The sequence below is a fragment of the Bactrocera latifrons genome, unplaced genomic scaffold (genome assembly GCF_001853355.1).
Source record: "Bactrocera latifrons isolate USDA-ARS-PBARC rearing strain unplaced genomic scaffold, ASM185335v1 scaffold_41, whole genome shotgun sequence".
Lineage (NCBI taxonomy): Eukaryota > Metazoa > Arthropoda > Insecta > Diptera > Tephritidae > Bactrocera > Bactrocera latifrons.
In genome coordinates this window covers 1225053-1252622 of record NW_017537057.1, presented here as the reverse complement: position 1 = coordinate 1252622, position 27570 = coordinate 1225053, and the positions used below count along the sequence as shown (strand labels likewise).

Here is a 27570-nt window from a genome sequence, read left to right as displayed (position 1 = left end):
TAACATTTATTTATATTTTTATTTATTATTTATACAGTTATTTGAATTATTACAAATAAACGCGTAAAAATGCAATAAATATGTTTGGTATGGCTCTATGGAGGTTAGTAAGTAAATACATATGTACATATCGTCACCTAAAATGCAAAATAACGTAGCATCACTTTTCATAAGTTCAGAGGCGAAGTAAAAACGTTATAATAAAAACTGGAGTTTTGGTTATAAAATTGGTTACATGTTGGTTACTTTTTACTCATAAAATGGTTACTCTTTAGTTATCATAAACTCATATTGAAACAAAATTTGAGTTTTGGTTATAAAATGATTATATTTTTGTTATCATACACTCATTATGGATATTTATTGCTTCTGACAGCGATTTTCAAAATGTTTGATTATACGTTGTTTTGCATTTTAGGTGACGATATGCAGTTATACTCTTGTACATGCGCCTATACGGCAGGTTAGTACTCATACACTAAGTTTTTTAAAACATTTAAATTTGTTCTTACTTGACATAAAATTATTCGAAAATCAATTAAGGGGTATCAAAACACCCTTTATAATTTGTTGAAAATATTTAGCATTAATTTTGTTAAAAATCTTAAACCAATACGAATATTTGGAGTAAGGGTTTCGTACACATTCAATAAGTGAACTTATAATAAAATTTAATATGTCGTTGTTTCTCGGGCACAAACTACCATTGCGTGTCGTAAGCGCCCTAATCTTTTTAAATTTGCAACTTACCAACTAAACTGACTACATTAAATGCTAAGCTATTGTTAAAATAGTAATTGTTATTCTTATTGTTGTTGCTGCCAATAATTTAAATACAATTAAATGCGCAATACTTCAGTTCGGTTCTGAAGCTGCTGGAGCGAAACTTTCTCGTCTGCACTCGTCGCTGGCACACATTTCCTCAATTGGCCATTGCTAAACGCATTTGCTAAGCATATCCGCTGCATGTTGCACAGCAGTAGGTTTTGTAATAGTGCAATTTGCACAATCGTTGTCGATTTATCCGCTGACAATTACTCACATCATCTTTGCAATTGGCAGGTGGATCTACTGGCTTTAAAATATCACGCTCCACATCGAAGAGTGTGTTGAGTTCTGTGAGAGAGAGGAAGAAAGAAATGCTGTTTAATTAGAAAAAAAGTATGTGTATGTCTAGCCAGTACTTAAATTGCACTCACTACCCAATATGCTGAAATTTTTGAAGTGAAAGTAACTGGAAAATATATTTATAAATAAGTCAACCCATTAGGGTTTGGATATTTATAATGTGGACAAAACTAGAGCACCTGCTCTATATAAGAATTAATTGAAAGCACGTTGGCTTACGAGATATCGGGCCCTATGAAATAAGTTATGTAATATTATAGCTTCGCTGTGAAGCTAGGCTAGGTTAATTTCATAGGACAATAAGCCACAAATAGACCAGTTTGGTCGTTTGCGATACCAGATGGAATTCAGTTGTTAAGTCCAAGAAGAGTGGTCATCGTTTAGAATGTCCTGCTCTAGGCATTTCCAACAGTCTTCTCAATCGTCAGCTTAAAACTTACCTAACAAAAACCCAAACTAAACAGGTAGTATTTGATCTTTATATAACAAATTCGAATCTTAACATTTTCTGGCAATTTGTAGAACTGCCCATAAGAACTGTGTCGGTTTGGTGATCAAAAATCAATCAAGTCAATTTTTAATATCCTCCTCTGATGTGAACTGTATACCACTAAGAACGTTCTGCATCGGCTGGCACAAATGGTAGTCAGAATAGGCAAGGTCTGGGCTATAAGACGGGTGAACATCCGGTGTGTTTAACGAGAGTACCTGCTCAAAAGCACAGCGCATCAAATCAATGCTTTGATCAGTGACCTGAAAATGCCTGACATTTACCAATTGGCAATGTGGAATGGATACACTTGGTAGAGTTCGAGGCCGCTCTTTTCTAAAGAGTTTTTAACCTGCCTGCTACAGGAGGCGAGTGTTATCATAATGAAAAATTATTGTCACATGTCTAGACGCAGATTCTGAACATTTTTTAGAAATCATTCACTTAAATTTGCTGAGTCATTGTCGGTAGCGTTCCTTATTAAAGATTTCAATCGGTCTTAAAAGGTAATAATACATATATTACCTTACACTGGCGTCATGGATATTCGGTTTTGCTGTTGATTTGGCTGGTTAACCAGTTTTCAAATATGATTTTTTGCATTGCACGTTGTCGTATTGGATCCATTTTTCTTCACTAGTCACAATCCGTAGCAAAAACTACTTACTTTTTCTAGCGTTCAAGCAGCATTTCTCACTTTCAAAATCTACCTTCAATATCCCTTGCCTGCAATTCTAATTTTATAGGTTTGGGGCGTATCCGGATGCCTTTAAAATGTCTTGGGATGTCGCTGGAGCGACTTCCAAGGTTTCTGTAATCTCTCTATTTTCGAACTTTTGCGACCGCCCAGAACGATATTCGTTCTTTTTTTTTTTTTTAAATTCTACTACTTTAATATACTGTTCACTTACCTTCACACTTCTGCACATTACATGTGCCATAGACCGGCTCACGCTCCAAATATTTGCAATTACTCGATTCTACCATCGCCTTTTGTTTCCAATCGTATTCCAGACATTTGGCGTAACGTCGTTGAACACCCTCACCACAAGAGCGGGAGCACTATTAAACACAAAAAAGCTCGAATAAATAAAGAGAAACACTTTACGCAATAGAAAGATCGTTTTGAAACTGACAGCTTTGTCTCGCCATGTTTTCTATATAAAGTGAAATACTCACCTCCGACCACTCGGAGTAATGCCACTTGGGCCCACAAAACGTCACCTCCTTGTGTGTGCAATTCATAATAGCGCGCGGGCGCAACAAGAGATCGCATTCCGACTCATCCACTGCCACACCATCGCGCAGGCAGAGCACAGCACGCTTACGCTGTAAATTGAAGCAATCGCCGGTGCAATTACTCCATTCGGAAGTGAACCATGTACCATACTGACACGCTTCCGCCTGTTGATTTCCGGTACAAATACGCTTTTGCTCTGGCGTGAAGCGTAGATCACAAAGATCCGTATAGGGTGGCGTGCGATCACAATAGATCGAGCGATGCTCAAAGCCAGCGCCGCAATCGGTCGAACACTCTTGATTCCAACCCGACATCAACCACACACCCGCTTTGTCAACGCGATCATCTCGTAGATGCCGCCGCAATGGCGTAGTTGAGTTGTAAACACTGCGCACCAAAGTAGGCGCTATCAGCAAACGCGAGAATACGCGTGGAGTCTTGTCGGGTCCACGTGCGTAGATCTTACGCCGATTCAGCTTTGGGCAATTGCATGTCTCATTCAACTGGGGCAACTTTTCCTGCTCACACAAATCTTCGGAGACTATTTCCACCTTACCGTTATTTTGCTCTTGCACGCAATTCACATATCGTGAGCGCAGACCTTCGGCCTCACCATCGGCACATTTACACTCCCCATATTCAGCAGCGCGCCAATAAGCTGGACACAACCCGCGATTACAATGATAGATATCCTCACTAAAGACCGGCTTTTCTACAAACGCGCAACGCTTCGGTGAATAGTAACGCGTCGGCAAATCGCGTATGCAACGGAAAATGGGTGGTTGTATGCCTGGTCCACAAGAGCGATTACATTCACCAAAGCCGAGTAGTTTCCACGAAAACTTTCGTCGTTTACGTTCCCGTGCACGTGCGATCTGTGCTGAAACGGAGCCATCAATGTTGTTCTCGTCTAACTCGTCCAGTGGCTGGCCCACCTCATTCCACTGTGACTGCAGCTCCTCCTCCTCGGTTATAGAAGCCGACGGTACGGGCAGTGTGTAGTCATATTTTATGCCTGTATTATGTCCGCGCACAAAGAGCTAAGTAGGGAGAGTATAATCGTTATTTTAACAGACGATGAATCAAGGTGAAGACTTACCAACAGCACAACGGGCTTACTTATGGGTCCCTTAGCAGTGATTATACTCAATTCACGATTGTAGTCATAGCTGTCGTCATTATATTCGAATATGCCACTCTCCGAGGCGCGATTATTGCCGTTAATAAGGAAAATATCATCGGTAGTTTTGAGTGCTAGAACAATAGATATTTATATTGTCATAAATATTACTTTAAATTATTTTCAATAATTTTTTTTTTTTTTTCTTTTTATTTTTACCCAATAAATTATCACTTCGTGCCAGCTGTTTGACAGTTACGTTCATTGCCCCCGCTGGAATTGTGTGCACATAATTGTAGCCATAACTCAACTTGGCTTTACTGAACACCTCGGAGACCATCTCACATAACACCGAACCACATTTCGTTTGGGCGTCGTTGGTGGTGGCTGGGCGTATGGCACCACTTTCATGGACCGCCTATGAAAACAATTAGAAACAATTCAGATATGTGGTTTCAGAAGTAATTGCATATTAAATTTAGAGTAAGGAAGCATATTTAATTAAAATTTGTTAATAAATTGCATATGAACTTACCAAATTCAATACTAACACAACCGTCCAGAGTTTCCACATTTTGCGGTTATATAATTAAATTATCATAATACGTTGCTTTGATATCAACACTTTTTCCTTATTACTGTCTCTAATATAATTTTCTCTGAAAACTGTTTTTCTTTTCGATTAATTATTATCTATACGATCAACATATAAGAGATTTGGGGGATTGTTCTCACTCAAATACTGAAGTCATTACCGTAAATGTCGTGATTACGATATTTTTAAGGAAACCATTTTTTCTGATGAGGTTTACTTTCATCAATAAACAAAAATTTCTCTTCTGTTGCGAAGAAAATCCACAAATTATTCATAAACATCCATGACGTTCCACTAATTGACAGTTTGGTGAGGTTTTTTGTCTGATGGAATTGTCGGTCAGTACTTCTTTCGAAGCGAAGCTGTCAATGCATTTTTTATGGCCGCAATTGGAAGAAGTTGATCTTGACAACACCTGGTTCAAACCAGATTTCATTTGAAGAATGGTGTATTCAGAACGTAATTGTGTCTTAATTTCTTAACAATTAGTGTTCTTTTTATAAAAATAAATCATATCACTTTTATTCGAAAATATGGTACATACAATAACCTAAAAATTATGCTTAATCCTGTGCGTAAAAGAAAAGTATGAAAGAAGTTGATATATATTCATAGAAAATGACGTCGCAGGTGAAGTGTTTACTAAGGTTTGTCTTTCTCTAACTATGCAGCATAAATAAATGAGATGATTGCATGGAAACCATACGCACACATTTTTTGTCTCATGAAAACTGATAACGAATTTTAAATAGACTGGGGCACTAAACGATAATATGAAAAAATTTACTCATCAGATTTTATTTGACATCCAATATATATTTTCCTAAAAACTGCAAACATCAGCCACATTTAGAGAAATTATTCCGATTGATGCGAATATTGGAAAAGGCTTACGGTGATTTAGCTTTATCAAAAAACACAAGCCTACGAGTGGTAGGTAGGTAGGTAGTATTTTCATGGACTCATGAAATTATTAAGCGAATGATATAGTGCTATAGTAAAATCATCAGGCAAGTGTAAGAGAAATGGCAAGAGAGCTCGACACCTCTTCCGAGTCCATTCGAATGGTTATGGTGGATAAAACTGATTTTTATTTCAAAAAGGAGAAGGGTAAACAGGTCTTTTTGGACATGCTTGCTCGTGCGAATTCCAATCCCACATTAATGAAGAGCATTAGAACTGTCGACGAGAGTTTGGCATGCAAACCAGTCAACAATCATCGGAATGAAGAGAAAACCAAAAAGCTACGCCAAAACCGCTCAAAAATCAGGGTGGTGATCATTGTATTTTCGATATTCCTTAACGAACCAAAAACCATCAGAAACTAAAGAAATTTGATTAACCTTTTTTTTTTTTTTTTGAAATCAGTCAGAAGCTTCAAATAAGTCATTCTGTGAAAACTTGCAATGCTAAATATGATTAAAACATTTATGAGTTTAGGATATGCAAGCTGCTTGTGTTTCCTCGAAAGCGGATACTGAAAAAAGTCCTTTTGTACAAGTTCAAAAAAATAATTGAAAATAATAAAAACCAACAAAAAACCTAATCAAACCAAATCTAAGTATGTAAGTACACACATATATAGAAAATTTAATATAAATAGATATCTATTTAGTGCAAATACCCGAAAGTTCAATTAACTTATCGAAATTGACCCAAATAGAATAATAATTTTTTCATGTTCAAACATTGGCATACGAAATGCGATTAGTGCTACGCGTACGTAGTAAGCGAGAACATGGCATGGCTATGGCATATGGCGGCAGTTAATTACTCTAACCAATCTATTGAAAATGAATTAACTATTCGCAAAAAACAATACAGGAATTCACTTAGTCCACCTAAACGCCAACACATACACCACCATCAGTCAATACACCAATATGCCTACTTCCCCAAATTCTTTGCCAAATCCACATAGGCCGGTGGGGACCACACACATGCATGCGACGAGGCAGTAACGGTATGCTTTTAAGCATTCGCATATATAAATATGTATTTCAATTGCTTTTAGTTATGCAAAAACAAAAAAAAAAAACAAATCAAGAAAAAACGGTAACCATGCTTTGGCCTATAGGCCGGTGACGTTGCGTTGCCGAGCGCCAATGCTTGCCAAATCGCATAAATCTTAATTAAACCGTTCTCGCTTTTTAGCGCCGGTTGGCATAGCGCGGCGCACTAACATATACATATGTATATATTATGTATGCAGACAAATTCTTATTGGTATGGCTGATTGAAAGCGTGCGCCACCAACGCCAAACGCCGCTGCCATGTCACAAGCAGCAGGCAATTTGTGAATTGCTACACATCCAGCGAAAAATCATTCTGTTTCGAGCTTTCGACTTTTATAGGCAACGATATACAGTTATTTACGTTAACATTTCAATTAAAAGTTTCTTTATGCAGTCACAGTTTGGTGGCAATGCTGTAAGGTAAATTTATATATGCCACCAGCGCATTCACTGAGGCCTGAGTAAGTTGGAGCAAAGAAATGCAAAAGTAAAATAAAAAGATTTGCTTATGGAAATATCTACTTCCTATATTTGGCCGTTTCCACAGCTCAGTGGAGCACTTGAGCAGAAGTGCTTTGCTTGCTTCTAATCTCAAGCACGATGTGCCGAAATATTATTCAATTTGTAGGCAATAAAAAACCTATCAATACTTCCATATTATATGATTCAATGACACTCGTCGGGTTGTGGTAAAAGATATGCACTTCACTTCAAACAAATCACCAACAACCACTTGTGACCCCATTATAAGGCACTCCATGGCACTTGTTGCGGACTCAGACTATCAGCCAATCGGCCTGACCCAATTATCACTTGTTAATTAGCCCAGAAAAGAACTCAGCTTTCATCACTCAGATCACTGGTGTTTGGCAATTGCTTGCACTTCTTCTTATTTGCTCATTGTTTGCCCAAAGTGCAGTTCAATTTGGTCGAAGGGTTCGAAGTATCTTTTAAGTATTGACGCTGATATCGCTATTATTGCTCGTAAATTGTATTATGTCAAAGTGCAAGTGAACTTAAATCTTGGATTGCGCTGGGGCAGCATGCCAACATATACACTTACGCATGCGTTTTTATCGTAGACAGCTGTTGATCATATACTAGAAGAAGTGTCGTCAGTATCTTGTTGCAACATTGGGCACAGACATATTTGTATATATACATATTCTTAGTCTTAATTATTCTAGGGTATACGAGTATGTATTAAAAACACATTAGCATAGAAATTTAAAAGATTCGCTGTTGAAGCTTTTGTACACTTTAAGTTGAGTAACTTATTAAAAATTTTCAGTAAACAATTTAATAGATGTTGAAGCATGCTTTTACATCTGATCAAATTTGATCCGTACTTGATTAACGAGGAATGCACCGCGAACCGTCCATAGATTTGGTGCAATTATATATTTTTTATATTCATTCGAAGTTTGATCTCTGTATGTCAATTAGTGTATGTTTAACAAAAGATAAAGATAAAGATAAAGGTAAAGATAAAGATAAAGATAAAGATAAAGATAAAGATAAAGATAAAGATAAAGATAAAGATAAAGATAAANGATAAAGATAAAGATAAAGATAAAGATAAAGATAAAGATGAAGATGAAGATGAAGATGAAGATGAAGATGAAGATGATGATATTTTGAAGGCAATAATAAAGATTTTTATAAAAATACATTAAATAATCAGTCCGGGTCGAATCAGTATGATACTTTACATACATAATAAAGGATCAAAAAAGATATTTCGAATTTAAATTGTTCCTTCAATTAACCAAACCAAATTTAACCGAAACTTCCAGCAAAAACTTTCTTTGTCGAGACCTTTGACTCAGTACTATTCCTTTTAATCCCCGATATTGCTTTGCTAAGACATTAGAGATTCTTCATAAAATATTTAGGAATACAAAAGCTATCAAAACTAATTTTTTTCCTCATTGTTAATTTCCCACTCAAGCGACAAGTCCACATTGTCCACTACTCCACTTATCCTAAAACAGATTCATTCCGCCACATTTGAAAAAGAATTAAGTCCAGCATTCAATATTCTGAAAACAACTTAGTACATCCATCAATGAGCACATAAATTTCCGAGAAAAGTGTGCGCTTACACATTTCACGCTTAATTACGAACAATTAAGACACAAATTAATAGAGTAAATGGCGAATAAAAAAATTCTCACATCATAAAGAGCCAGTGCGCCAATAAATTTCGACGCCCACACACTTAATTGAAGAAAACCACAAACAAAATCGAACGAAAAATTTAATTTTTGTAAAAAAAAAGTGTGTTACAAAATATTTAAGTGGTCATTGAGTGATTAGTTGCAAATATGCATTATCATCACCAACAACAACAATAACTTAATTAGTGCAGCACACAAAGGCAAAAACAAGTACTCATTCAAAAGATGAAGACATCAAAAGCTGCACAGCTACTGGACAACAGCAACAACAGAGTTGTCACAGCGTTGCTGTCAGCGATTGTAATAATGTCATGATCATGAATGACATTTTTTTTCTCTAATGATTATGGTCATTCGTGCTTTCATGTTTGCTTTGAAATTGTAATTGATTTCAGGGTCCCAGTGAACAAAGAAATGTGCAATAGGCTCTAAAAATCAATATATAACAAAAATTTGCGGATGCCTCCTTTCCAAAGAATAGCAGATGTTAATTCGGTCCATTAAATTTTTCACAGACAATTCATGCGGTACCCAACCATCGAGCAACTGCAACGTCATCTATTGAAAAAATACGGAACGACTTTTTCGACTACCCAATATGTACTCTGGCACCTTACTTTTCTCACTGGGGCTCTCCTTGATGCTATTTTAAACGCGCGCTGCCTTTTGGCCAAAGTGAAAAGTAACACAAATACATTTTGTCACAAATTGGTGGTATCACAAATATTGGCCGTCAAAAGAGCTATGATGAACGCCACGGAAAATGCAACAATGTGCTCAATTATACATACACACTATAATATATACAGACCACTGTATATATAGATGGCTTTTACAATATATATTTAAGTATCAAATTTTATTTTGACAGTGCTGACAAATAAACACTTACACATGTCTAGTCACCTTTCGCTTTTGAAATTTTCAAGCTCAGTGCACAAATGCTCAGTGACGAAAAGACTAAGCATTACAAGTTTACAAATATTGCACTGCTTCTTTTGATGTGTTTTTGTGATAAGTCAATCAACAAGAGAAGTAGCCGCAACCACTATTACATACATTTATATATATTTAAAAGCAAAAATAGTCCACAGGCACTTATGGTTTATGCCGCAGCAGAATATTTAGTCGTAATGCCAGTCCGCGATCAGTTCATAGATCGTCTATCACCGAACGCCCAGCCATATGTCCATTCAAGCTGTCAATAGAATTTTGATTGATTTCAATCGTTCAGCCGGCAAGGCTGTTGGTCAGGAAGCATTTTCCGCGCCAAACAAATGTTAGCGGTATCTAAATATGCACTAGTATGTATGTATGTTTGTTTGTATGTACTGCGTATACCGTGTGCAATCCACTTATCGTTCGTGTGTTTTGTGGTAAGAGTAAAAGTCAATTTGGCTGTGGGCCAACGAAAGAGAAAAGCTTTCCTTCTAACTAGCAACACCCAAATATTGATAAATTCATGCGTACATACATACTTACAAACACTCATATATATATATATATATATATATATTTGTGCCTGCATTCGCTGAGAGGTGGCATGAACTCTGCGAGATACGAAATTTCTTTGATTGCTCAGCGTTCAGTTTTAGCAATTTGGCCAGAAGTACGCATTTCTTATTGAAAGTAAGTGAAAGTGAATACCCTCGAAGGCAGAGTCTTATAGGCCATTTATTTTATTTTAATATTCAATTACAGATTTTACTACATACACATATGTAATACTACAAAGCCAGCTGTGCACTAAATGTTCCTAAATTTCTTAGTTCAGCTAGAAAGTACTTAATAAGAGCTGCTCAAGTACTGTTTGCGGCGCAATAATAACAAATTTTCTGTGGGAAATGCACTTTTAGTAGCGCGATCTTGTGGAGAGATTAATAGTACAAGTTTCTGACTCAAAGTCTCCGTTATCCTTTAAAATACCATATGTTATTGCACTTGGTTTGAGATGTGTACCTATAAGAAATTAGAATTGTACAGATGGTGGAATCCTAAAGATGTCCAGAAAGCAATGAAGCAGTAAAAACTTTTAATCAATGGATCTTTGGATCTTTTCGTATTTCTAATCAAACTTCACTGGAGACATACGACTGCAACGACATCTATTGACAAAGTACGAAAAGACTTTTTTGACTACCCAATACATTTTGTAATATTTTTCTAAATATATTTTATTAATAGAATAAATAAAAATAGATATTCACACGTTCTTAGAAATCATATGTTATTGAGAGTTTCATTGTCAAATAACAACTTAACTTTGGTCGCTCGTTCTGCTCGTTCAGTTTGTATGCCAGCCATATGCTAAGGTGGTCCGATTTGAACTATTTCTCCTGTGATTGCACCTTTACTTTCGACAACAAGCTTTGCGAAATTTCAACAGTTTTTTGTGGAGAAAGCGCCGTTTAGAAGGCTCGATATCTCACAAACTGAGGGACTACTTTGCGTTTATACATACAGATAGATATGGTTAAATCGACTCAGCTCATCACGCTGATAATTTATATATATACACTTTAAAGGATATCTATCCTTTCCTTTTGGGTACTTAAAATTTCGTGCCAAACTTATAATAATCTGTTTAGAGTATAAAAATAATTTTCCCATAATATTTTATCGCACAAAGCGTCCCCGTGGCGTATGAGTAATTTCAGTTTTAAAGCAGTTAAAACCACTTATGTTTTTAGATAAAATAGAATTATTAAAACAGAAAAAACTGTGATACTCTAAGCAAAACAATACGTAAAAAAAAAAAAACATAAAACGAAAATTATAAACTTTTTTTTAGTTTATGCCATATTTTTCAAGAACAAGACCACCTACAAACTATTATTTTAGTTCATGCCATATTTTCGTATGACAAATGTACTATTTCATCAAAACATAAACAAATCGTAAATTTCAAAAATTAAATTTGTCCTGACGTTCTAAGCTAATAAGCTTTCAAAATGTTTGAAAACAAAACACAAATTCTAAAATTTTATGACACCGAACATTTTCCCACATTGCCTGTACATACATATGTACACCCTTACATCTAAGCACTTGTGTATGTATAAATGTGTTTGCTGTACCATATCGATGCAAGAATAAAATTATATTTAAAAGAACATTGGTTTTTCAGCCGGCAACAGTCATAAAGTTCAGTGGGCCGCCCATAAAATGCCGCTACAAAGGTTTTCCGTCAACAAAATTATCGAACACACATGTTTAGTATAAACGGTATTAATTCATGTAAAGTTAATGTGTAAAATGAGAATAAAAAAAATTCTTATTAAATTTAATGTGTAATATGTATAATAAATTACACGTTGCCCGATTATTGAATGAATCAAAAATACCTAACCAATAAAAAAAATAAAAAAAAAATCCTCAATATATTTTTTTTATTCATGTTTATTTTTATGCTTTAAAAACAAATTCCACGCAAAATATGCAAAAGTGTAATTTTAATATAACTTTTCATGCAAATCGTTTCATTTTTCATTTCATCAAAGTGCAAAGAATGTAAAATTTTTTCCGAAATTTATTTACCCACTGAAATGCCATTCACCAAACACTTGGCTGGCTTCTTCAAAAGCAAAAATATTAGAAAATAATGACAGCAAATGGACTAATGTGCCACGCACAAACACATGACTTAATTTAAATTGACCGTTTTACGCACAGCAGAGACGACATGTTCGCCCGAATTCACTCTTTGCACCGGTTGGTGAGGCGAGCAACGGCGAACGCTGCAGCGCAGGCATTTCGACAATGACATTTGGCTTCTGTGCGTTGTGGAGGAATTTTTATACAAATTTAGGAATTAATATAAAGATTATATTTTCATTTATTCAACATGTGAAAGATGTTTTTCTTTCAAGGTTATTTTAGTATTTAAGTGTTTAAATGTTTTGCTTTGGAGGATTAAGAAATGTTTAAGTAATTTTTAGAAATATAATACAATAATTGTTTGACCAAGTTAAAATTAATGAAATTTTATAAAAAAATAATGGTACCAAACAACTTTGGTATAAAGCTATACCTAACCTATAATACCCTTCTCAGTTGCATTTCTGACAGCTTAAAAGAGTTTAAATGGATCTTTATCTTGATTATCTTTATCAATTTGAATGACAGCTTTACTGATCCGATCTGAACGATATGTTCCGAGATTATGGAATTGCCTTGGAAAATAATCTGTGCAATTTTGCGAAATTAGCTTGACAAATGAAAAAGTTTTTCTTATAACGACTTGGTTTTTATCGATCATTTTGTATGGCAGTTATATGGAATAGTAGTCGGCTACCGGCGATTCCGACAAATGAATAGCTTTTTGCGAAGAAACGAGCGTGTGCAAAAGTTAAACTCAAAAGCTGGGGGGTATTATTTCATATATATATATATATGGCTAAATCGACTCAGCTTGTTACGCTGATCATTTATAACTATTTTGCAGAGTGTCCGACGTTTCCTACTGGATGTTAGAAACCTCGCGGCAACCTTAATATACCTCAGCGAGGGTATAAAAACGGATTTTGTATGAAGTGCACCATTAAAAATTTTAACTAACCACGGAAAGCTTGAGCTGAAGTGGTTATAGTTAGAACAGTTTCTTATGTATACAATTTCTTAAAAATCAATAGGGTGAGACCATATGATTTTAAGTATTTCCAAAACTATTTCGAAGTAATCAACAATCCATCATTCTTTAACTACGACGAAAGTGACATACTAACTCGTTGTCCAGCTGATAAATCTATATTAAATAAAGTTTCTATAGATCTTATTCGGAAAAATAAAATGTTTCTAACTAATAGAAGAAATGTCAACTACTCTCTTTGGAAAAGCTGTAAAATATTACAAAACCAGAAACTCAAGTATGTCCCATTAAAATAAGTTCTGATAGTTGGGCCAGAGACGTTGAAAAAAATGGAAGTAGTTTTGGATTATTTAGCCAAAATATTCTCCCCATATGAATCACACGTAGCAGAAATCTCAAGTTGCTCAGAAGAAATCTCAAATCTTAAAAAAAAATCTTCCGAATACGACATAATTACTGCCGAGGTTCTAAAATAGCCTCCTTCAATAAGTATAATAATAATTACCAACGTGATTAACGCGGCTCCTCATTTTAAAATACGTGCTAACTTATTGCGAAATTGCTGAAGTTATCGTGATCCTAAAGCCAGGAAACCCAGGTATATGATGCATCTTCTGCCGGTAATCTCGAAGCTTTTTGAGAAAATTCTTATAAAACGTCTCAATACAATCATCGAAAGGAAAACAATAATTGTAGAGTATCAGTTTGGATTTCGAGCTAACCATTCTACGATTGGTCAGATCCAAAGAATTGCATACATTATTGAAGAAGCCTTTGAGGAAAAAAATGCTGTTCTACCATGTTTTTGGATATTGCAAAATTGTTCGATAAAGTTTGTCGCAAAGGACTGTTTTCGAAACTGAAACTGATTTTACCGAAATAGCAGCATGACATCAGAAAATCATATTTATCATGTCGCTACTTCCGCGTTAAACAAGGAGACAAGTATTATATGCTTAAGGAAATAAAAGCAGGAGTGTCACAAGCTAATGTGTTGGGCCCCCTTCTTTATATTTTATTCACCCATGAAATAAAGTCCTACAATGGGCAAAGAAATGGTAGATAAAACTGAATGAAGCTAAGTCTGTAAACATTGTTTTCACATACAACAAGGTACAGCACTTACCAATTTCTTCAATTTTCAGGACTGATGCTGACACAGACTTTTTCCCTTTCTTCTTCAAGGAGGCATAACTCAATGAAAAAAATGTATTTCTATTAATTTTGTATACAGTAATATAAATATGTTATATTAAACGTTTTAAATACAATATTTTCAACGAACGTGAAGAATATTATGATATAACTCTAGCGCTTTCAGCACAAACAATACATACTTATGTAGATAGATGTTTTAAGTATTTTTAGGCATAGAAAATAAATTTATTAGACATTCATTGGCACACTTCCCGGATGCCCCTCAAGTAAACAATAATTTATAGAAAAGCGAATTGCAAACATTTCACCATGCACGCCAAATTAAACAACAAATTTATTTAATCTATTCCATTAAATAAATATTTAAACCGCCACCTTCCGACAAAATAAAGAAACAAAGTTTTTCTGCTTGTTCCGGGATAATCATTTTACAGAAAATAAATTTGGCTAATTTCTTTTCCATGTTAGTTAAATCGAGTTGATTTAAAATTTTGTTGCATTTGTTATTGTATTTTCATTACGCACATTTCTAGCTGTTTATTAAAGTTTCTCAGACAGATTAGCTTATAACTACTGCTACACTGGCCATTAGGAACAGCACTCACCTCAATCACCAAAAAAGCAAAAGCATCGAATGGCAACTTTTCATTATTATCTGAACACCAGACTCGAAGAAAAATGCCAATGCAACGGTAAATGAAAATAAATATTTCAGATAAACTGTTACTGTTAGCCGAAAAGCACTAGTGGAAATGTAAGTGTATATGAGATGATGAATGTTTATTTGTATATCGGCGAGTACGTGCCAACACACATACATATACTTAACATATGAATTAGTCTGAATCTGCGCCGTGGGTCAAAGTGTTTAGCCATTTGTCTTATGTTTTCTGTCTGTTTGTTATTTGCGTTCAGCAAACATATTGATGTTACGTCAACAGTTAATTTAGCAACAGATAATAACCAAATAAAACTTTCCGCTTTACGAAAATTCACACAGTTTCACTTACACCGCTCCACATACAAACAAACATACATTTATGTGCATGTGTGTGTGTACTGTAACAAAGCGAAAGGTAACGACGATGACCAAGTGGAAAGTGAAAAAACAAAATTCTGTTAAATGAAATTTTTTGTGCGTTTTTATTTCGATTTGATCTCCTTTCCATTGTGCGAGACGAATTAGTTGCCTTGTATTTGCTTTGAAATATCAATTGTTCGTTGAAGAAAATTTCGCAAGTGCAACTGCAGCAAAGCTCACACTAAATACGGCTTATGCTCATTATCCATTCAAACCATCAATTTTTTTCAAGTGTTTTATTTGGTGCTAAAAGGTTTCCTTACCGCAAACACAATCCAGCAAACACAACGACTAGGGAATGATTAGTTCATGTTCTCTTTCTCTAACCTCTAAGCTTAGATAAAACTATAGAAACATCAGAGCAACAGTGATGCGGAACGGAAGATACATGAACCTACAATAGAGAAAATTAAAAAAACAAATAGCTCTCAAATGGGATCTTTGAATCAAAAGTCTATCTAAATTCAAAATGAGACTTTCCAAGCTCGAAGAATTCAACTTCTGGAAGACTTATCTAACTAAGAAAACTCTGCGACAGTACAAACTTCAAAATATTCAAATCCCAAACACGTATTCTTCTATGACAACAGAAATTAAAATTTTTTTGGAAATAATTTTGTAAAAAGTTTGGTTAAGTTAGTCTGGTAGGCTAATAAGCTACGCATTGACCAGTTTTGGACCTTATTATTACCAGATGTCCATATGGAGTAGTCTTCTTCTAAGATGATAGCACCTTACACGAATTTTAACAGGTTTTTTGGCTTCATTAACGATACCTATTCCAGATACCGTTAGACCCCCAAATGCTTGAAACCTTGCTTTGCAACTAAAGCCGAAGTGCGAAACTTCAACCCGCTCAAGCTAGCCTACTCCCAACTCCAGCCTCTTTCACGGAAACACCTGGGATACTACAGGAGATGCACCATTGTTTCCCTAGTGCCTTACTTTTGACATTTCCTGCATTATTCCCGATCTTTCAGACCCATGAGTCATGTTCCTATGTTACAGTCCTTTGTATCAAGTGTTTGCAGGAATTAATTTTAGATAAAAAAACCAAATCGCCACAATATTGCATAACATTGCTATAGAGTATGGTTTTGAACGCAGATACGGTGAAAGCCGAGTTGGAGCGAGGTTTTGGGTAGTACTAAACCATAAATCCTGAACGACAAGGCGGATATTATATTTCTATTTAATAACTATTACTGCTAAAAATCTATAGTTTAATGCATACCCAACCACCATATGAATCGCTAGACTCATATCAAAGGCTTAGCCGCGGTTGAGCTTTCAGTGAGGCAACAGAATCGTCCACAGACTTCGAGTAAATCCACTTCTACTATTTGTTTAGTCATGAAACGACGATAATTCCCACTAAGCCTCTGCTTTGCACTTATCACAAGAAATAAGAGTTAATTTCAATATGGAACAAAACGTAAAGATTGGAAAGTCTCTTACTGTTAACCGTATAATAGTTGGAAGATGTAACGTTAATAGAAGTCAATACTTCATACATATTTCTATTAAATTACAATAAAGCAAGAGGTCGTATGTTCAGTGGAAGATAGTGGAAATGATCTCTCTTATTCAACAGCGGTCGCTTTATTATCACGTTGGGATACTTTGACAGGGAACAACACTTTACAGAATTCAAAAGGAGAAAGAATATAGCATAAAACAAAAAAAAAATTCCTCTCGTGCGATGTGTCTAATTAAAAAAATTAAATGCATATCAAAAAACAATTTTTTACATACATATATGTGTATGGTTATGTAGATAAATAGGAGATCAAATAAATTCCTTTTTGACAGATGTATTTAGTGTCAGTTAACACGTTCTGTTTAACAGGTGAATAGATCGTTTAAGTGCACGCAAGGTTTAACAATTTGATACAAAATATACATATATATACATACGTATATATATACATACGTATGTATATATATATATATACATATATTTGGTAACTGCAGCAACGCACAGTGAAGAGATTGATACGTTTATATGAGAATTCTAGATTTCAATTGGATATTGAGAATACTTATTTTTATTTAAAGATATATTCTATAGAATAAGCAATAATTTAAAAATTTAGAAATAATTTCATTTTTTTTTTTAACTTTCATTAGACAAAAGGTAATTTATGCAACACGTTGGTAAATCTTTATTCACAATTTTTAAAAACTTTTTAAATTCGGCAAACTTTCTTTCGACAAAAAATTTATTTATACAATATATTTTCAAACTTTTTATCACAAATATATTTTTTTCTTTGCAAAATGTGCAAAAATTGTTGAGAGTTCGAACATTTATTAACGATTAACTAATGAGATTTTTAGTTTCCTCAATTTTTCATTCACACACAAAGATTTGTAATTGTTCGCAACGTTTCACAGCCAAGACTCAATAACACATTAGTTCAACTACTGACCGCTAAGTACCGTCGCACAGAATACCGGACACGTTGTTGAGCGGTTGACAAAACATCGGCGAATGAGTTTGGCTACGAGAAAAATTTATGATTTCGAATTTTTCAACACAAAAAAACTATAAACTACATCAAAAAAGAAAATTAAAAGCGAAAAATCACACACACCAAATACCAAATGCGATACATACAGATAAATGCCAAAACAATAACAATAATAATGCGCGAGCAACGCTAACCAAATCATAACAGAAATACATAAAAACAATAAAAGCAACAATAACAACAATAGCAATAGCAAAGCAACTAAAAAGTCTTCACGAAGAGCCACAATCGCACGCTTGCAGAGCAGCAATGCAGCATCCCATGGCAATTGCTGCCAACTAATAGCAAACAACTAACAACAACAATAGAGAAGGCACTAACCGCTCGCAACTACATGTGTACGCCACAACAGCCAAGTAACAACACAATTATTGGCGGCCAATACACATCAGTGAAAAATCGAAAAGCCACAACAACAATAACAACAACAACAACAACAGGCACACTAGACACATGCAATACCATAAAGCAGTGAGAAAAAGTGTCAAGTGAACTTGAAGCATCGGCGCGATTGTGGGAGAGGGTGGTGAGGTCAAGTGTATGTGAAAAAGCAACAACAACAACAATGTATGTGATATTGAAAAGACGTCGAAAAGTATTCATTAACAATAATAGCAACAATACCAACAAACACTATGGTATGCCTTATTAAATCAGTCCTAAGGTCTAGTGACAATTAAAGCATGTCAGAGGTGGTAAGTTAATTACAAATATATTGACAAGTTTGTATGTATGAATAATAACTCCCATCTTTGAGTGCAAGTGCAGCTTGGTTTTTCACAGTTGCAAAAATATACATATAGTATATCGAAAATATCGAAATTGTAAAGCTTTGAATAGGAATACTACCTTACAATAAAAAACAAGAAAAAAGTTAACTCCGGTTATACCGATGCTATAATACCCTTCACAAATAAAAAAGTTTTATTATCAAAATAATAATATTCAAGTGCCAATAAGGCAAAGAACCGCTCGAAGTAATAAAAACATTGCTGCCGTTCGGGCACGTGTTGCTGAAGGCCGCAATTTATCAATTCCAAGTCTCAAGATCTGGAACTGTATGAAAACGCAAACTGGCGGATTTTGAGAAAGAATTTGGGCTTGCATCCGTATAAAATTGCTCTGACTGAAGAACTGAAGACAAGGGACCACCACCTGATTTTTCTTTGGAACAACTTAAAAACGATAACATTTTTTTCCAAAGGAAATCATCTTTTCTAAGGATGCTCACTTTCACCTGACTAATACGGTAAATAAGCAAAACTGTCGTTTCTGGTGCGAAGAAAATCCACAAATTATTCACGAACAATTTTTTATCTTCTTTACTGACGTAGCCACCGCTTACGCGGATGTAGCCGAGTTTATAACAGCGCGCCGGTCGTTCTTCCTTTTCACTGATTGGCGCCTATTGGAGATTCTAAGTGTAGCCAGGTTCTTCTCCAACTGGTTGTAAATTGTGCGCGGTATAGATGAATGATAACCAACGTTCTATGCCCTTGACAACATCTGGTTTCAACAAGACGGAGTTACTTTCCACACAGAACTTGCAACTACCAAATTATTCCGAGAAAAGTTTGGAGATTCAATTATTTCAAGCAATTGTTACGTTTATTTTCACCCCAGAAGTAGTAATTTAACACCACTAAACTACGTTTTGTGAGATTATTTGAAATCATTGGCCTTTAGCAATAAACCATACTCTCTTCAGACCTTAGTCGTCAATATTGAATGGGCTATTCATTACATACGACTTGATTTAGTGGAAAAAGTAGTCGAGAATATGGTTCATAGAATTCTACGCTGCAAAAAAAGTCGTGGAGGTCATTTGGAATGATGTTATATTCAGAACTCAATTGTACTTAAATTAACTTGATTGTACTTCACATTAAAAGAATTGTAATGCTTCTTTCAAGAATTTTTTCAGAATTACAATACCGGATATACGCGCTATCTGTCCACTAGTTTGTTTACAGCAGCTGCTTAAGTCAACACATCTCAGTAATGCTTTGCGATTTTAACAATGGAGAAAAATAAAGAACAAAGAATTTGCCTAAAATTTTGAATTTCTAACTAATAGAGTTCTACATCTCTCACGAGTCCGTCCGAATAATTTCGATTAATATTTGGGGTAAGAAACGTGTTCTTTCTCGACTCGTCTCGATAAAGCTAAATTTTTTTCGCATCGAACCCCTATTGCTACCGAATTTAAAACCAAAAACGCAATGTGTGATTTTTTTTTGCTCAAAAAAATTAAATTAACGTTCCATTGAACACATTTTCAGTCGATCGAAGAGGTGAAGCAAAATTCGCTGAAGAAGCCATCAAAAAAAGTGCTTATGAAAAGTGTTTCGAGGACTGCAAAAATCGTTAGCATAATTGTATTACATCTGGTGGGGATTTGAAGGCGACAAAATAAATATTGATGAAATGATTCGTCTTTAACGATTTCTCGGCCCACTTTGAATTCATTGTACCACCTATAATATTTTTCTTATGCCATAGTTTGATTACCAAATCACTTCCGCAACATTTCCATACGCAAACAAAATTTGCAGCAAGCGTTCTTTTCTTAACAAAATCAACCATTGTAAAGATTCGATAAATTCAATATTAACCTGGAGATAAATAAACCTTTTGACAAAGAGACGCTTTTAAATTGTTAGAAGTAGTCGTACCAACATAGAAAAAAATGTACCTGTCTTTCTGAAGCCCGGGAATTTTAAATGATAATTCTACCTTACTATTTGATCACAGTAGTATTTACTTTATAAGGCCTTGAACATTTTTGCTGGCAAACTCGGTGGTAAGCATATTATACTCTGTTAAAGAAGGCGTAAAAAACTCTCATTAGAAACACTGAAGATTAACAAGGTATCTATATTTTAGCGACGCCAAATGTCAGATTATTCAGAAATTCTCAATATAAAGAGAATATATACAACGTGTGAACATAATTATATCTTATGTACTGGTGAAATGGTGAAATGGTCATCTAAATCTCTTACTAAATATTTGGAGTCTCAGTTCTGATTCTTGGCCAGAATGCTTTGACGATCATTATACAGGTATAAATATATAAATTATTGAAAACATCCGCACCCATTTGTACTTGAATCGCTTACAAAACTCTCAACTTCACACCACGATAGACACGTTCGCACGCGACAATGAGATCAAAGGTTAAAAACTCTAAAAAAAAATATTCGTAAAATCTTCTCTTCATGCCGACTCCGCAACGTTCAACTAAAAACGAATGGGCGACTTGTTAAATGCTTGTATAGCTGCCATCTGCCGACTGCCGACTGAGGCACAAGATCAGCATCATCAAAACAAATGAGCGGCAAGCCGGCTAAGTGCCAATTGGTCAAAGTGCCACCAAATAAAACTGAAAAACGAGAATCAGTGGAAAAAAAGTTAAAAGTGAGCACATCATAAAACGAATATAAATGATTTGTAAACGCAACAGCAGCGCACACATTTTTGTAGCGCAACGAATGGCCAACAGCCGCCGTGGTTGCCGCCGCGGCGTGACCAACTACACCAACGGTCAGCCGCTTATCAAGCTATCATGTCCACACAGCGAACACGGTAATGTACATTTTAACAAATTAGAGATAATCGTTGCGCAAATGAGCTGAGCGGATCGTGATAACTTTGTGACGATGCACAACGATTGGCCGTCGAAAGGCCACTACAAATGGTAGTGTCGCCTTTGAGGCGCTCATCATGACGCTGACAATAATGATGGTGATGCTTAGAATGCACTCACGTCGGGTGCTATATGCAGCCGATCAACCAAGATGTAAGACTCAACCAGCTGATCAGCAATTCAATCAAATTTAATCAAGTGTGTAATTTTTTCTTTGCAACTTTTACACGTTGGTTCAGTGCGGAAGAATTGAGAGATCATCAAAACGATCGGAGCGATCAAAACGTTCAAAGCTCAAACGTTTGACCAGGGCGACGCGCTCAACAATGGCGCACGATTTTTTATTATATTTACGACTATTAGCTGATGAATGGTTCGATTTCGCATACAGTAATCATTAAAGTATTGATTACAGCATAATCTATGTTATTTCATTCTTATCAAGAAAACTCATCAACTGTAGAATAAAAGCTCTGAAGGTCAAGCGGTGAAAAAGGTCAGCCAATGCTGTAACGAACATTTAATGTGAGAACAGAATTTTGTTTAGAATGAGAAGAGATAAATTGTAGGCATACACAGAAGACACGTTAACTGCATTTTTATATATTATTTAAATATAATTGAACTTGTGAGAAACGATCCTTTAATAAAGAATATTTTCTGCAAACTCTTCTTACAAATTATTTTAAATGACTTTCGTATTACTCACCCGACAAACTCCCTCCACGCATACCGCTTTACGTCTATAATAGTGCGTGTAATACACTGCCGGTCTCCCACAGGTAGTACCATCAGTCACCGACTGATTCATGCTCACGAACATGCCCGAACCACTTGGACGACAAAACAACTCACACTCGTTGTGTTCTTTCTCATAGCCCAGCCAGTTGTAGAACTTTTCTTTATAAGCTATTCTGTTGAAAGCGGCACATTGTTCATCACGTTGCCGCTTTTTGTTCGCCTTACATTTTTCATCCTTACAAAGTCGGAAACGTTTTATAATACCTCGACAACCGGTGAAGCCATTGGGTTCTGGATAGAACTCACTGTCAATCGGAGCAGCATCAAGTGATGTCAGTTTACTTAAAACAAAATAAAGTATAAAAGAACAATTAGATATTATTAAGTTCTGGAAAGATCAACAACCCTCAAGCCGAAATTAAGGTTACTTTATATGAAAAATAGATTTGAGATCAATATCGCAACTAGTAGGGAAAGGCTCAGCTCGGGTGTTGCTGAACATTTTATACTTTCGCTATTTGCAAATTAAGAAACTCAGATTGACTAATACATTAGATACATGTGGCAGACTAATTGTCTATGGAAAGTATAGCCCTGATTTGGTTCATTTTAATCAAGAGGATACACATTTATTAAGATATCACATATATTTACCGTCATCGGAAATATTTGGGTGACTTTACGCACAAACCTATTCCCGAGATAAAGCATTTCACCTAAAGATAGGTGCCACTTAAATTGTCCAAATTGTATACCTGCTCCAATAAAGTCCTCTCTCGACGAACAAAAACAAAACTTTCCAAGTGACTCATAATCCCCGTTCTGATATATGTTGCAGAGGCGTGGACGATGACAACATCTGATGAGTCAACGTTTCAAGTTTTCAAGAGAAAGCTTCTGCGGAAGATTTATGGTTCTCAGTCGATGAAACGATGAGCTGTACGAGATATACGATGGCGTTGACATAGTTCAGCGAATTAAGAGACAGGGGATACGCTGGTTACGTCAAGTCGTCCCAATGGATGAAAACACTCCAGCTCTAAAAGTATTCGACGCAGTATCCGCCGCGGGAACTAAAGGAAGACCTCCACTCTATTGGAAAGAACAGGTGAAGAAGGCCCGGTTACACTTGGAATCTGCAATTGGCACCAAACAGCGAAAAAGAAGAACGACTGGCGTGGCTGGGAAATGAGGAAGTTTGATAAATAGGTTCATGAAAGCATTTTTAGGAGACACGGACGGCCACCCCCACGTGCAAAAAAGATTATTATTAAGATATCTAGATTTTACTCAAAATATCGCTAACACCGACGGATGGAAGGGCGGACAGAGAGACAATTACTCGGATTTCAACTCGTCGCATCATCCTGATCACTAATATACATATAACCCTTTCTCTATCTCGATTAGTTTTAGCTGGTATACTCTCTGTTGCAACATGTTGCGAGAGTATAAAGCTAAAGGTTGCAAGATAAATTCAGAGAGATGGACTGACGAACATCTGCTCTTTAATAGGATCCTCTGAGTGTTACAAACTTCGTGCCAATCTTAATATTCCCTCTTCAAAGTGTAATTATACCTAAACAAACGACTTTAATGCATTTTTTATTATTTTTATTAAATATCATAGAAAATGTTGTATTGTATTTTTATAAGAGTAACATATGTTTGAAAAATCCGAGGGAGAGACAGACCATAAAAAAACTACGATATATTTTAAGTTGCTCATTTCAATAGTACTCACCGCTCGATACATTTTCTGCGGCGTATTTGCACACAAGAATTACTACATTTAGTCCACTTTTCCCAGCGATCCCAGGTAAAAGTTGTGCCCACACGTTTTATAATGCTAATAAGCTTTTTTCGTGAGTGCTTTAGCCTTTCTCCCGTTGCTTCGTCGTCGTCGTCATCATCATCGTCATCCTGCTCATCGTCATAATCCATATCCACATTTTCCTCTGCACTTTCACTTTTCAAGTTTTCCATTTGTTTACTGCTCTTTAAGCTTTTCAAAATTTCAGTACCGTTAGCTACTGACGATGACTCGGAATTTTTTGGAATAGCCGGAAACTCGGCGCTATATGAAGAGCTCACTAGCACCCATAAAAATACCATTAGTAGCTGTGATTTCAAACTGTTAGGAATCGAAAAATATAATATTATATAATTAGGTATTATATTAGGGAGTATCAAATTTTAACTTATTTTATAATATTTGTAAATATTTTGTATTAATAAAAAAAAAATTAAGCTAAAATTTTATTAGAGATAAGGAAAGACTTTTTCGACTACCCAATATAAATTGCATTCATGAAATTTTTCGAATTATTTGTGAAACTATTTTGTTTACATAACTCTGGAATTTTATGTGACTCACTCACTCTAACTGCCCACTTAAACGTTAACGTCGCATTTACATTCTCTAATTAGTAAATTGCCTTTATTCTACCAAAAAGGCGATAAGTCCATTATTTCCAATTCACACATCTTAACACGCAAACAATAAATTAAATGCGAAATTTCACGTTTTCAAAAAAAAAGTTGTCATTAAAACCTTTTATGTTGTTGAAAGCCGCGATTTAATTCATATTTTTTGTTTGAATTTTTATTCAATTAGCTTTTGTTGAAATCACATAAATGAAACAATTCGCTCAAAACGCGGAAATTGGTGACAAATTGTTTGTATTCTAAATCGTTGGCGATGATCACATCCAAACCGCACCCGAATCAATTTGCGCATATCGCAAATTTTCTTCTTTTTTCCCCATTTTTTGCATGCTTCATACAAATAATTGCCCACAAAAGAGTTCATTGTGCTCATTAGAAAAAAAATAACCCCGATTTTCTTCTTTCTATTTTTATTTTTTTCTGTTTTTTATTTATTTTTGTGATTTTTTTATTTCGGTATTCCAACTTTAAATAATATTTTTTAATTTATTTTTTATTTATTTGCATGCTTCAAACCTTGTTAGGCTTAGATATTTTTGCTAACGCTGCAATTTCATTTCAGTAGAAATTTCTTTTATTATTTTTGAATTTGCCGATTAATTTTCTAAATTTAGAAAGTGATTTGCAATATTTGAAACATTTCTGCATAAAAAACTTTTAGAATTTTGCTGAGATTGTATAAATTGATTTAAATATCTTCTGCGATGTCTTTACAATTATTTTATTTTTTTTTTATTTTTATTTTTTGTTTTTTATACTCTACATATTTTTTTATTTTTAAAATATCGCGTAACGCCCTCCGAAATCACATGCGCTGCACAAACCTTAATGCTTTTATTCGCCACATTTCAGCAATATTGTGATAAGCGTTTACAATTCGCAAGTTATGAGATCAATTCTGCTTCTTTAGCGTTTTTGCATAAACACATAAGTTCAAAATACTAAATTTTCGAAAACATTGCTGAACCGTCCACGCTACTGAAACCCCTGCAGCCAACTGGTTATGCTGTTAAAAAGTATTATTGCCTTGGACCAATTTTACGCTACATAAGAATCTTTTTATCTCAATTCTCTGGCATTTGTAAAAAATTATATTAAATAGGCATTTTATGTGTATATACATATGTATGTATTAAGGTGGCTCAAAAACGAATTTTTTTTTCCACTGGTGCTCTGAAAAATTGGATGATAGGCACCTCTAAGAAAATATCTCCTAGTATAAGCTCTTGATTGTAAGGGAAAGGCATTACAGATCTTATATCTTTTTATCTTATTAAGATAGAAAAACACATACTTACCTGCATATAAATCGATTCGAACGACTTGAAAAAAAATCTTCTAGGAAATTAAATGCTCTACAAAATAGTCTCTTATGATTTTTTCGTAAACCTAACCGTTTAACAGATATTAATGTTCGAAGTTAGATTATTTAAGACAATCATTTTCTTGAGAATCTTATAACTTATAATCTTTATGAAAAAGTAATAATTTTAACTTGCAAAACTGATAAATGTTCGATGATTCTTGACAAAAAATATCTCATACACGCTTATTTAATCGAAAAATGATGCAACACCTAGAGCTGTCTAAGGACTATTTTTCATATTAACGAGAGAAAAAATATAAATTTTTTGACCCACCCTAGTATATCTACGAGTATATATATACGCACATAAAAGCCTGACATCTGCTTGACGATGGGCAGGGATAAACGGCACGACATTTTATATGTAGTAATATATATTTATAATTGCCACATGTGTAATTCAATTCACACCTGCAGAAGATGTTGCGTAGTTTTACTCCTCCGTCTTAAAAGCTCAAGAGTGAAATATTTTGAAATTCAAATGAGAAAATGCTGTTGGTAGTGAAGATTAGTGGAAAACTTTTTATTATTTTTTCAAGAATTATAAACCTCCTACATGAAAAATAATTAAATTAGAAACAAGAAGCCTGTCATCACTCAAATCATTAAAATAAATACTCGCAATTGGAGTTCTATTAAAAAAGCGTATTTGTTGGAAATTAATTGGTTTAAGGCTGATTTCCGAAGCCGTTTTTGGGCGAGATAAATTTATTTCCGGTTAACTTTATGACTCTCTAAACATCAGGCGAGGGTAATTGGCCTAAGTACGGCTGACGCTCCTGCGCTTCCCTTTTCAATCAACCAACCAACCGAACGATAACTTGAGTAGAAATTTAAATATCTTCTTTATAAAACATTATGTACCTTGACACTCTGAACTCGCAGTGCCAAGCGCACATAAAGACAAAAAAAAGGTATCTAATCCAATCCTGAATTGTCCAGTAAACTCAACTTTAGTAAAAATACCACTATAGCATATACTTAATAGATACCATACAAACCTTTTCTTCTTCTTTACTTCGTTTGCCATGATCGCCATCGAAAGGGGGACCTCTCGGGACCTCTCATTCGAGGCTGTTTTTGACTGATCATTGGTGGCGTTTTTTACGGGTGGGGCTCAAACACAGCGCGTCTTCCTCAAACGTCAAACGGTTTTCCTGTCCCAACATCGTGGGTACGACTGTCGTGTGAAACTGACATCCCATACAGAATGAAATATTTATTCAACCAATGATTT

The 27570-nt window shown here is 35.0% G+C and overlaps 1 protein-coding gene across 1 annotated transcript; it reads right to left on the bottom strand.

The window, feature by feature from the left end:
- Positions 1-355: 355 nt before the first annotated feature.
- LOC108972577 (ADAMTS-like protein 3) lies at positions 356-25946 on the bottom strand. The gene is made up of 8 exons (XM_018939212.1): positions 25792-25946; positions 24264-24653; positions 22488-22860; positions 4198-4396; positions 3958-4112; positions 2798-3898; positions 2530-2680; positions 356-1116 (listed from the first exon to the last, which is right to left on the bottom strand). Exons 1-8 carry the CDS (start codon positions 25812-25814, stop codon positions 950-952), a joined length of 2559 nt encoding a protein of 852 aa, XP_018794757.1. The 5' UTR covers positions 25815-25946; the 3' UTR covers positions 356-949.
- Between the last annotated feature and the right edge of the window lie 1624 nt (positions 25947-27570).